This window comes from Podarcis erhardii, assembly GCF_964252035.2.
Source record: "Podarcis erhardii genome assembly, chromosome: 4".
Classification (NCBI taxonomy): Eukaryota; Metazoa; Chordata; class Lepidosauria; order Squamata; family Lacertidae; genus Podarcis; species Podarcis erhardii.
In genome coordinates, this window is record NC_138508.1 from 7,494,313 (window position 1) to 7,506,981 (window position 12,669).

The 12,669-nt window shown below is 45.8% G+C and overlaps 1 protein-coding gene across 1 annotated transcript in view; it reads right to left on the reverse strand.

Annotated features, from left to right (window-relative positions):
- Positions 1-12,373, reverse strand: part of CHRDL2 (chordin like 2) — a 45,763-nt gene extending 33,390 nt beyond the window's left edge. Inside the window, exons 1-2 of the mRNA XM_081860572.1 lie at positions 11,963-12,373; positions 2,120-2,232 (exon numbers count right to left, since the gene is read on the reverse strand). Coding sequence (XP_081716698.1) covers positions 2,120-2,232; positions 11,963-12,038 — 189 coding nt within the window. The 5' untranslated portion in view covers positions 12,039-12,373. The remainder of the gene's footprint in view (positions 1-2,119; positions 2,233-11,962) is intronic.
- Between the last annotated feature and the right edge of the window lie 296 nt (positions 12,374-12,669).

Sequence of the window (12,669 nt, forward strand, 5' to 3'; positions counted from 1 at the left end):
AGGTATAATCGGGACAATACAGATATAGCAGCAGTTAAAAAATATATAAATTAAAACTTAGAATCAATAAATAGATCGATAGACAGTCAAACCTGTTATGTATTCAGTGGTCTGAGTTTGCCTGAGCTTGAGTCTGGACTAAGGATTCTGATAAGCGCCTGTGTTCTGATTTGATACATGATGTCCAATCACAGAACATTTCAGGATTTGGGCCTCTCCCATTGGCCCTCGAACTCTTGAGTCGTGATTCGCAGTTTAGAAGTTTAGACAGCCAATCACGTTGGGAGTGGGAGTGGCCCAGGCTTTCAGGAATGTATATAAGCAGTTGCTTTGCCCCTGTTTCCCAGTTGTGTAGTTCAATGAAGGTTCTTGCTGTTATTGCTGTGTCTTGCCTCGTGGGAACCCACCTACACTTCACTGGTGAGAAGGATGGGATGCTAGGCTAGGTATGCAGCCTTGGCTAGCTTCCACAAGCTGACATCACTGCTGGGCAATGATCACCTCGGCTGAGCTGAAATCACTGACTGCAGCCACGAGGCAGATCACACAGAGCGGACGTCTACCAATCCTTACCCCACCATCTCACACAGTGCAGATTTATGTATAAGCTGAACAAGCTATAGCTTAGGGCCCCACTCTCTTGGGGGCCCACAGAAAATTTAAAGGGGGAAAAAACTGGATGTACATTTCCAAAATATAAGATAAAAAGCACATAAAATAAAACCTCCCTACAGCAACAGTGTTTTGTGTTGTGTAGGCTCCTAGGATCAGTGGCGTAGCATGGGAGGTGCAGGGGGGCCCGGCCGCACTGGGCGCAACATCTGGGGGTTAGGGTTAGGGGGCGCAAATCCACGGGTTAGGGGGCGCAAATTACTTGCCTTGCCCCAGGTGCTGACAACCCACGCTACGCCACTGCCTAGGATGTAAGTCATGGGCCCCGCCTGCTAGCCTGCTCCCTAAAATATCACTGGTTTCAGTTCAACAATTACTTTGATAAAATGCATCTTTCGTTCTGTGCATGGACAGGTTGCATGGCAATATGTGCAAATGGCTTTAGATACCTAAAGGTAAAGGGACCCCTGCCCATTAGGTCGAGTTGTGACCGACTCTGGGGTTGCGGCGCTCATCTCGCTTTATTGGCCGAGGGAGCTGGCGTACAGCTTCCGGGTCATGTGGCCAGCATGACTAAGCTGCTTCTGGCGAAATCAGAGCAGCGCACGGAAACACCGTTTACCTTCCCGCTGGAGCAGTACCTATTTATCTACTTGCACTTTGACGTGCTTTCAAACTGCTAGGTGGGCAGGAGCAGGGACCGAGCAACGGGAGCTTATCCCATTGCGGGGATTCGAACCGCCGACCTTCTGATCGGCAAGTCCTAGGCTCTGTGGTTTAGATACCTATTAGGTCCATAAATTACAATATAGCATATATCCAACACAAAAAACAGACACAATTGGTTGTTGACAAAGGACAGCTGGACATGTAAAGGGCCCCGTTACCTTCAGTAGCTTAGGGCCTCATCAAACCCAAATCTGGCACTGGTCTCACATCAGACATGAAATATCCTCGAGCCTTTGCCCCCTCCCTACTGCACTGCTCCCTCCCTGATTTCTTCAAACTTCTGCTGTTGCTTAAAACCACAGATACATTTCTTTGTATTTTTTTGGTTTAAAATGTTGTATCACCTATACAGTGGTGCCCCGCAAGACGAATGCCTCGCAAGATGAAAAACTTGCTAGACGAAAGGGTTTTCCGTTTTGCGAGGTGCTTTGCAAGACGAATTTCCCTATGGACTTGCTTCGCAAGTCGAAAACGTCTTGCGGGTTTGCTTCCTTTTTCTTAAAGCCGTTAATACCCGGGGAATCCGTGCTCCGCAAGATGAAAAAATCACAAGACGAAGCAACTCGCGGAACGAATTAATTTCGTCTTGCGAGGCACCACTGTACATTTTCATTTAAAAAAATTTATATTACTGTGCTTTATGCAAACCGCTTAGGGATATTGCACATTAAGCAGCATATACGTATTATTGATGGCGATGGCCGCTCAGATCATCGTCACTCAAAATATCTCATCTGGAGATCCTGCCCCCAAGCCAGTTAAGGATTTCGCAAGGTACCTCAGAGCAGGTGCACCTAATGCAGTACATCACTCCTTGCGGCTCCAGGTAAGGGTGCCAGCTCTCTCCTGCCTTGTACCTCTTGCTGTTAAATATGCAGGAGACATCCGGATCTGGAAATCAAAACATGGGGGTGTTGTGTTCAAAGTGGGGAGAGGAAAAGCAATCAGGAGGTAAAGGTAAAGGGTAAAGGGACCCCTGACCATTAGGTCCAGTCGTGGCCGACTCTGCGGTTGCGGCACTCATCTCGTTTTATTGGCCGAGGGAGCTGGTGTACAGCTTCCGGGTCGTGTGGCAAGCATGACTAAGCCGCTTCTGGCGAAACCAGAGCAGCACACGGAAATGCCATTTGCCTTCCCACCGCAGGGGTACCTATTTATCTACTAGCACTTCTTGCTTTCAAACTGCTAGGTTGGCAGGAGCAGGGACCGAGCAACGGGAGCTCACCCCGTCACGGGGATTCGAACCACTGACCTTCTGATCGGCAAGTCCTAGGCTCTGTGTTTTAACCCACAGCACCACCCGCGTCCCTTATCGGGAGGTAGAATGACCCTAAAACAGGGGTCAGCAACCTTTTTCAGCCATGGCCGGGCCACTGTCCCTCAGACCATGTGGGGTTGCCAGACTATATTTTGAAAAAAAATATGAACGAATTCCTATGCCCCACAAATAACCCAGAGATGCATTTTAAATAAAAGCACACATTCTACTCAAATAATAATAATAATAATAATAATAATAATAATAATATTTTTTTATATACCCTGCCCTTCCCAGCCAAGACCATGCTCAGGGCAGCTAACACCAGGTATAAAAACAATTGATTAAAATACAACTTAAAAGCAAGATTAAGTACAACATTAAAATGCAGCCTCATTTCAGTAGAAACTCAAATCCAAAACACCAGGCAGACCCCACAAATAACCCAGAGATGCATTTTAAATAAAAGCACACATTCTACTCATGTAAAAACACGCTGATTCCCAGACCGTCTGTGGGCCAGATTGAGAAGGCGATTGAGCCACATCCGGCCCCCAGGCCTTAGGTTGCCTACCCCTGTCCTAAAACAACATGTCCCTCACTGAGTATGGGGGAGCAAGCAACTCATATTTCAGTGAGAGTCTTTATGACCCATGAGGTCTAGAAACTTGCTTTAAAGATGAAAACTGAGATTCTCATAAATTCAGAGCTTGGTTCCCCAAGGATAGTCCTGCTTTGTAGATTGAGCAAGAGTATTAAAATTCTTTTATCCATCTCCTTCTCCTGAACATATTACATGGAGAGGGCCAGGGGGAGCTTGTGGATAAACCAGTAGCCTACTGGCCAATTCCCAATAAGCCTCTCAGCTTGCTGGTGGTTGGGTGCCTGTAGCGATTGTTAGATATAAGAACCAGGGTCGTCTTTAGCATATGCGCCGCTGGGGTGCAAAGATCCTCCCAGAGCCCCCAAATTTAGTTAATTTCATGTGCATGGTACCATTGAGAATGACAAGCACGTCGTTGAGTCTGACAAGTGCTGCCATTGCGAATGACAAGCGCTGCCACTGGCGCAGCGTGTCTTTGGTAAATGGTAAATGCGTCAAAAGCCCTTTAGTGAAATAGTAGGCATACATTTCGGCAATACCTAGGTATATATGTATTTTGCTTTTCTAGCTTGATCAAAATTCTTTATTATTTCATAACAGGTAGATAAGAGCTTAGGCGGCTTCAGCAGCAGGTGCCTGGCACCCCCCCCCCAAATTTGGCTCCCAGGTGCCCTGCACCCCTTGCACCCCCGGGTAAAGGCGGCCCTAATAAGAACATAAGAAGAGCGGCTGGATCAGGCCAAACCCCATCAAGTCCAGCATTCTGTTCTGACAGAGGCCATGCTCGATAACGTCTAACTATCTGAGCTATGCACTGACAAATATGTTGCCAGTGTTTGAGATGTCTCTGTCATGGCCCGTTTTCAGATTAAATTCCCGTCGGGAAGTGCTCCTGTTTTTGTCTGGAAGCTGTTCCTGGCAAGGCCATCTTTCAAAGACAAAGGGCCACGAAGTTCCCATTTGCTGTGTACAAGAGAAGGGAGAGGTCAGGTGGTTGGGTGGAAAATTAAGGATGGAAGCCTAATTCCGAAGAGGAGCCTTCGAAATTATGACCTTGAAGATTCCTCCAGATCTGATGAATCGTCGATGTTTTTTACACCTGTATAAAAGTGTAGTCATTTGTAACTTTTTATACTTAAAAAGTTGCTTCTGAATTATGGTGCTGGAGGAGACCCTTGAGAGTCCCATGGACTGCAAGAAGATCAAACCTCTCCATTCTGAAGGAAATCAGCCCTGAGTGCTCACTGGAAGGACAGATCCTGAAGCTGAGGCTCCAAGACTTTGGCCACCTCATGAGAAGAGAAGACTCCCTGGAAAAGACCCTGATGCTGGGAAAGATGGAGGGCACAAGGAGAAGGGAACGACGGAGGACAAGATGGTTGGACAGTGTTCTCGAAGCTACAAACATGAGTTTGACCAAACTGAGGGAGGCAGTGGAAGACAGGAGTGCCTGGTGTGCTCTGGTCCAAGTGGTCACAAAGAGTCGGACACGACTGAACGACTGAACAACACAATACATTAAAAAAAAAAATCAGAGTGTCTTCTGTTCACAGGGGATACATAAGAAATGTGTAATAGAAAAAGAAGTATGAAATTAGGTTAAAGGTGTGTGAAAGAAAGTAATAGAAGTGGAAAGAAATTGCAGTTGAGTAGATTGGAAGTGTAACACAAAGGTGGGGTGAGGGGCGGTGGATGGTGATGGGAAAAGAAATTATCTGTGGGACTGAATGTAGGTATGTTTGCATATATTTAATGATTGTATGAAATGTATGTTTGTATGCTTGTATATTTGCAATATGTGTGTATTTTCTAATAAAAAACAATAATAATAAGAAATTGAGATGTATGTAATGAATGAAAAAGAAAAATGAATAAAAAAATTTTAAAAAAGAAATTATTGAGCTGATTTTCACAATCCTATGTGAGGCCAATGGAGTGAATAGCTTCTAAGAACATTAGGATTATTGGTTTCTTTGCTGAGAGCATTAAGTAGCCTGGAGATAGTCCGATGAAAACGACAAAGGGAAAGTCAGGAGAAAAATGAGTATGTCACAGTCTTGCATAAGCTCATCTCTTCTTTTGGAACTAGTTGAAAAGGTGATGACCCTGTTAAAGCTAAACAAGCGTGTGCTGAGCTTGCAGGTTTCGGTTTAAATGCTGCTTAACTCTGCCGAATTTATAGTAAATCAGAAAAGAGCCCGCTGGTTCAGGCTAAACCCCATCAAGTCCAGCATTCTGTTCTCACAGTGGCCAACCAGATACCTGGGTAAAACTTGCAAGTAGGATCCGAGCACAACCAACATTCATTTAGTGGATTTCCACGAGTTATTGGGGGGACGGATGTCTCTTGAGTCACTTTCTCAACGCCATGCATCATTTTACAAACTCCTATCATGTTCCTATCAGCTGTCACGGAGAGCTGCTCTGACAGTCCGTGCAGACAACATGGGCCAATGGTTTGATTCACCACAAAGCGGCTTCCTGTGCTCAGCTTCCTTCTCTGGTATTCGCACAGGCAGATCAGCAAAGGCGGAGATACCCATCTGCGGTTGCACAGACAAGTTGTGGTTGTGTTTCTCACCCAGAAAACAAGTGTTTCCTCCCAGGGTGTGGCCTGCCCTCCAACATTTGTCAGGTGAGCATTTGATTTACATTCTGTGAGCTCTGTAAACACTGTGAATCTGAGGCGCTCTCCCATGAATACAGACCCTCCAAGTGTCCCTATTTTCCAGAGGCGGCTTCTGATTTACAGCAGCCATCCTGGTTTCTGATTTGATCCTGAAATATCCCACTTTTCCTTAGGACGTCCCTATTTTCATCAGAGAAATGTTGGAGGCTATGGAGTTATGTGACCTCCCCGAGCCAAGGAGATAAGTAACCATACAACTTTCAGAAGACTTCTGAAGGCAGCCCTGTACAGTGGTGCCTTGGTTCTCAAACGCCTTGGTACTCAAACTATTTGGATCTGCCTGCAATAAAACTTCCTGGCGAGTCGTCGTTTTAGCGCTCTCCATCTGTCCAGCGAATTGGGCTAATTGGAAGGAGAATGTAAGCTTACAAGGGAACATGGGAACTTGAACCAGCTTTAGCGACCGGGAGTGAAGAACCAGGGGCTGGTTGCTATTCTAGGCTGATTAATATGTGTGTGACCTTGTGAGATCATTGGAGAAGAATCAAAGTGCTCCTGTGGAGGAGAGTTGGATCTTGGACCCAGGAGATCTGGGTTCAGATCCCACTGAGCAAGACATTTCTCTTTTGCTTTCAACGCCACTGCTACCCAGCAATAAAATGAGAAAAACGTTTAAGCGTGATAGATTTAACCAAATTGCAGTTTTCGATACCCCTGTTGATGTGGTGTGTGCTCGAGTCACCTGCTCCAAAATGCACGAGGGAGACTCATTCTTTTTTCTTTCTTTTTTTGAAGAATATGTCTCGGTTAGGGACATTGGTGGCGCTGTGGGTTAAACCACTGAGCCTAGGGCTTCCTGATCAGAAGGTCGGCGGTTCGAATCCCCGCGACGGGGTGAGCTCCCATTGCTCGGTCCCTGCTCCTGCCCACCTAGCAGTTCCAAAGCACGTCAAAGTGCAAGTAGATAAATAGGTATCGCTCTGGTGGGAAGGTAAACGGTGTTTCCGTGCGCTGCTCTGGTTCACCAGAAGCGGCTTAGTCATGCTGGCCACATGACCTGGAAGCTGTACGCCGGCTCCCTCAGCCAATAAAGCGAGATGAGCGCCGCAACCCCAGAGTCGTCCGCCACTGGACCTAATGGTCAGGGGTCCTTTTACCTTTACCTATGTCTCGGCTGGTTTGCATAGCTGTCAACTTTTCCCTTTTCTTGCAAGGAATCCTATTCGGAATAAGGGAATTTCCCTTTAAAAAAGGGGAAAGTTGACAGCTATGCCCATTTATGATTCTAGATATCATTTTTTCCTTGCTTATTTCCTTGAATTATTCCCTTCCTTTCAACCAGAGTCACACTCTCAAGACTCTGTAGCCTCAGCTCAAGAGGTTGGCCGTAGCGCACCTGAATTGGCTGTAGAGAGTCCTGGGTTCGAGGTGTGGGAAAGACCTCTGCTGTCGGCTGGGGGAGATGGGCTTGAGGGATCTCCACTTGGAGAACTACTGCCGTCAGTAGAGACCCTACTGAGCCAGCTGGACCAATGGTCTCATTCAGTGCAAGGCAGTTTGCTATTTTCTGAATAATCTGACAGCACAAGGCAGCGTCCTATGGGAATACGTAGGATTTAGAGACATCACCTTGCCAACAAAGGTCCATATAGTTAAAGCTATGGTTTTCCCAGTAGTGATGTATGGAAGTGAGAGCTGGACCACAAAGAAGGCTGATCGCCGAAGAATGGATGCTTTTGAATTATGGTGCTGGAGGAGACTCTTGAGAGTCCCATGGACAGCAAGAAGATCAAACCAATCCATTCTGAAGGAAATCAGCCCTGAGTGCTCACTGGAAGGACAGATCCTGAAGCTGAGGCTCCAAGACTTTGGCCACCTCATGAGAAGAGAAGACTCCCTGGAAAAGACCCTGATGTTGGGAAAGATGGAGGGCACAAGGAGAAGGGGAGGACAGAGGACGAGATGGTTGGACAGTGTCCTCGAAGCTACCAGCATGAGTTTGACCAAACTGCGGGAGGCAGTGGAAGACAGGAGTGCCTGGCGTGCTCTGGTCCATGGGGTCACAAAGAGTCGGACACGACTAAACGACTAAACAACAACAACAGGATTTTTCTGCTACCGACACAAATCTACTCTGTTTTTCAACTTGACCCCGTCATCTTAATTTGTTCTGCGCAAGTGAGCTACAGAAGTCCAGTTTGCGGCAAAGCCTTGGTGATTCCTCAGAGATGGAAATCTTTACCACACTGTAGAATTTTAATATTCCTTGATGTCAACCAAATCCCTAAATATTTCACTTTATTATGAATATTTCTACCTATTTCTTGTTGAATTTTTTTCTCTATCATATTCTGGTATATTTTTAACTAATAATTTCATCTTATTTTTGTTAAGTTTGAAACCTGCAACTTGTCCAAACTCTTGTATCTTCTACTCAAGTGAATGGGTCTTCTACCGTAATTACTAAATTATCAGGAAATCTTTACCACACTGTTGAAGGGAGCAAACCACAACGCGCAGCCTATCTCCTCCCAAGCACCCATATTCATTCCAGGTTCTTTTCTTAGGTGCACCTGAGTAAGAAAATGCGTCCGTTTCTATAGGTACAACTATGGGTTGGACCCGATGGTTGGACAGAGAGCAAGGGAGTTTAAGCACCTGAAGGCTGCTGTAGTCTCCAGCAGGGCTCTTCAAGCTTGAGTCCCCAGACATGGTCAGACTACAACTCCCATAATCCACAACCGACAATCCACAATCGGACCAAAAATTAGTAAAAGAATAAGATTGTGTTAAAGAATATATGAAAAAAAACCATTGTTCTGGAGTAAGTATATCGGTATGTAACGAATGAAGCTTTGCAGGGTTAAAGAAAGTGGAAAATGGTGAAAAAGCATAAAGATAGAGGTAATTTACATCAGACACAACAATTTAGAAAGATTAAAAATTTTGAGATCTCAAAACAAAGGAAGGAAGTCAATATGTGCGTAATGATTAGTATGACGATATGGTTTTCTTTGTAGACGTGTGATCTTTTTTGTGTATTTTTGGGGTTTTTTTTGCTTTTCTTGTTTGTACAGCTTTGTTTTGGACTTTATGTTTGTAATTTTTGTTGTAATTTTGCATTGGGGGGAAAAATTAAGTTAAAAAAAAATCCACAACCGACTCGGAAGATGGGATTTGTAGTTGAACATCTGGGGGCTACAGGTTGAAGAAGGCTGGTCTAGAGGATGTAAAATGGTATCTACAGGACTTAAAGGGAGCAAGAATCATCAAACTGTAGAGTTGGAACACATTTGGCAATGTAGAAGCCACACCACCACAATAACAACCAAGAATACAGATACTCTCACACTTAGCCCAGGTCACTGTGGGCCTCAGCATAAAAGCCAGAAGAAGCTTTTTACGTTCTATGATTTCCCGGAGGTACAATGCTCCTGGCGACTCATGCAAGCGAGCCAAGCCACATAGTCCTGCGCCACAAATGAAGGAAGGAAAACCCAAGAAAGGGAAGCTCACACAATCCACTCTAACCAGGAGAAGTACCTCATCTCTTTCAGCTTCTGCCTTCTGGAAGAAGGTACAGGGTTATAAAGACTAGGACTAGCTGCCTGAGATACAATTTCCATCCAAATGTGATTTTGGTTTTAAACGCAGTGTAAGGTAGCCTTTATGTCAGTGTTTCCCAACCTTTGGTCTCCAGCTGTTTTTGGACTACAACTCCCATCATCCCTAGCTAGCAAGACCAGTGGTCAGGGATGATGGGAATTGTAGTCCAAAAATAGCTGGAGACCAAAGGTTGGGAAACACTGCTTTATGTGAGTATATTACATTCAATTATGGGGTATCAGAGTTTTTAGGGGCTAACCAGGCTGGGATAGCTGGGACAGCAGGCTTGTGGGTTTTTGAATGCCTGATGTAGATTTTTTCAATTTTGTTGTTCTGTATGGGACAATGACAATAAAGATTATCGTATCATCTTTCTTTTGTCACTTTAATTTTCATTGCCCGCTGGCCCCCACCCCACAACAAACAAGCTGACTCAACTGAACGACCATTTTTATGATGCGTCTTCCCTCTTAGCAAGGTAATATGGGCATCTCAGCTACAAAAATCTGCACCCTGTTGAGTTGATTCAAAACAGATTCCTCCTGTAAGTGAGTCAGTTCACATACTGCCAGGGCAGGAGAGAGAGAAGGAAATTCCAGAGGACTGCAGAAAGGGCAATCATGTCAGCAAGTGGGAACCCCTTTCAGATCCTGCCCGTTAAATCTTTCCATTTAGATTGGAACATACATAGCAAAATAACACAACATCCTTCCTTTAAGTCTGCATTGAATCACAGAATTATGGTTGAAAGAATCATAGAATCTTAGAGATGGAAGGGACCCCGAGGGTCATCTAGTCCAACCCCCTGCAATCCAGGAATCTCCGCTAAAGCATCCATGACAGATGGCCGTCCGATCTCTGCTTAGAAACCTCCAAGGAAGGAGAACCCACCACCAATTGTGGGAGTCTGTTCACTGCCAAACAGCTCTTTCTGTCAGAAAGTTTCCCCCCGAATTAGTCACAATCTGCTTTCTTGAGACTTGAAGCCATGGGTTCGAGTCGTACTTGCCAGACCAGGAGAAAACAAGCATGCTCCCTCTTCCATGTGACAGCCCTTAGTGCATTTCCTCATATCTCCTCTCAGTCTCCTCTTTTCCGGACTAAACATACGCAGCTCCTTCAACTGTCCCTCATCAGGCTTAGTTTCCAGACCTTTGGTCGCCCACCTCTGCACACCTTCCAGCTTGTCAACATCCTTCTTAAATTGTGGTACCGGGAATTGGACACGGTATTCCAGGTGGGTGTCTTGACCAAGGCAGAAGAGAGGTAGACTATTCTGCTTTGGTGAGAAAGGGATGGCTAGCAGCCATCGATAGCCTTCTCCTCCTCCACAAATTTCTCTAGAGGAGGGGCCAGCAAACTTTTTCAGCAGGGGGCCAGTCCACTGTCCCTCAGACCATGTGAGGGGCTGGACTATATTTTGGAAAAAATATATGAACGAATTCCTATGCCCCACAAATAACCCAGAGATGCATTTTAAATAAAAGCACACGTTCTACTCATGTAAAAATGTGCTGATTCCTGGACCGTCCGCAGGCCAGATTTAGAAGGCGATTGGGCCAGATCTGGCCCCCAGGGCCTTAGTTTGCCTACTCATGCTCTAGAGCAGGCAGAGGCAAACTCCAACCCCACCAGATGTTTGGGACTACAATTCCCATCATCCCTAGCTAACAGGACCAGTGGTCAGGAATGATGGGAATTGTAGTCTCAAACATCTGGAGGGCCAGAGTTTGCCCATACCTGCTCTAGAGACATTCCCCCATTCATCGTTACAACAGCGTCACCTCTGCTACAAATCGGGAGCTGAGATTGAGAGGGAAAGAGCAATTTGATTGAATCTGGTTGCATGAGATCTGACACAGGATGGTTGGTGCGCTCCTGGCAGCGCTGTTGCAAAGGTGAGCAAAAAAAGTCTCCTGCACGTGGCTCAAATAGGGCACAATCCGCCCAGAGAATCTCCCTAGCGCAAGCCCCAACTAAAAGGAAAGGGGCCCCAGGAAGAACATCCGAACGGGTCTCGCATCAGAGGCACCCCCAGTCGATCATCGTGCTGTAGGAGTATTATAGAAACAGGTCAAGCAAACTCTTGCTGACTTTATCTCCCTTTGCTAGACGCAAATCTCATAACAGACGCAAATCTAAACGCCTTGACAATATTTGCGCAGTCAAAATTGGCACACTGAGTCCTCAGGTTTATTTATTATTATTATTATTATTATTTATTTATTGCATCCATCCCCAAGGTAGCTGACGGGGTTCCCTCTCCCTATTTAATCCTCACAGCAACCCTGTGAGGTAAAATAGGCTGAGAGGGACTGTGACTGGACCCCCCCCCCCTCAGGTGACCCAGTGAGCTTCATAACCAGGTGGAGATTCAAACCCTGGTCTCTGCCAGGTCCTTAGTTGGCACTCTAACCACTGCACCACACACCCTCCTTCAGCCAACAGATCCTCCGCCTCCCCGTCCGTTCACCTGGACCTTTCTATCGTTTTTGTTTAAGCCTTCCCATCGCAGTTTACTTACCGGCATCGGTTTCCAGAGTTAAATAAAGGAGCAAGCATCCCAGGCCAAAAATAACCTCTTGGACTTCTGCAACCATTCTTCTGCTCAAGATGCGACGCCAGGAGAGAGGGAGGGAAAGAAGAGAAAAAATGTAGATGTATCCCGATATCTATCTCTCTATCTCTCTATCTCTCTATCTGCCTCTCTTTGGAGAGTTTCTGGGCACCGGGATCAGAGAGAGCAGAGACCAGAATCATCAGATTTCAGATGTCTTCTTGGCCATCCACCTGGGAGAACTACGCTGGTCCTTGCCGGCAGAACCAGGTGCCCTGAGCTCAGCAATAATGCCTCCTTCAGGGAAAGCAAGGAACCACTGGAGCACAATTTCTAAAAAATCAGCCTTTAAAAACCTCTCTCTTCTCTCCCCCCCCTTCCCAAGTTTTCTTAAGCAAAGCAGCGGGAGGGGCTGAAATCCGGAAAACCTTAACTCCTTCATTTCTGAGACTTCTCCTTCCTTCCTTCCTTCCTTCCTTCCTTCCTTCCTTCCTTCCTTTTTTTGGATTCTTCGCTCGTTAAATGCCAACAACTATTCAGATGTTTCCATCCTCTCCTCCCTCGTGAGAAGAAACTTGGGAGGTGAAGGAAATAGTCAGGCTGGTCTATCTGTACCTTTTGAGTAAGCATCTAAGTCACGTTGCCGGAACGTTCTCTGATGATGATAATAATTA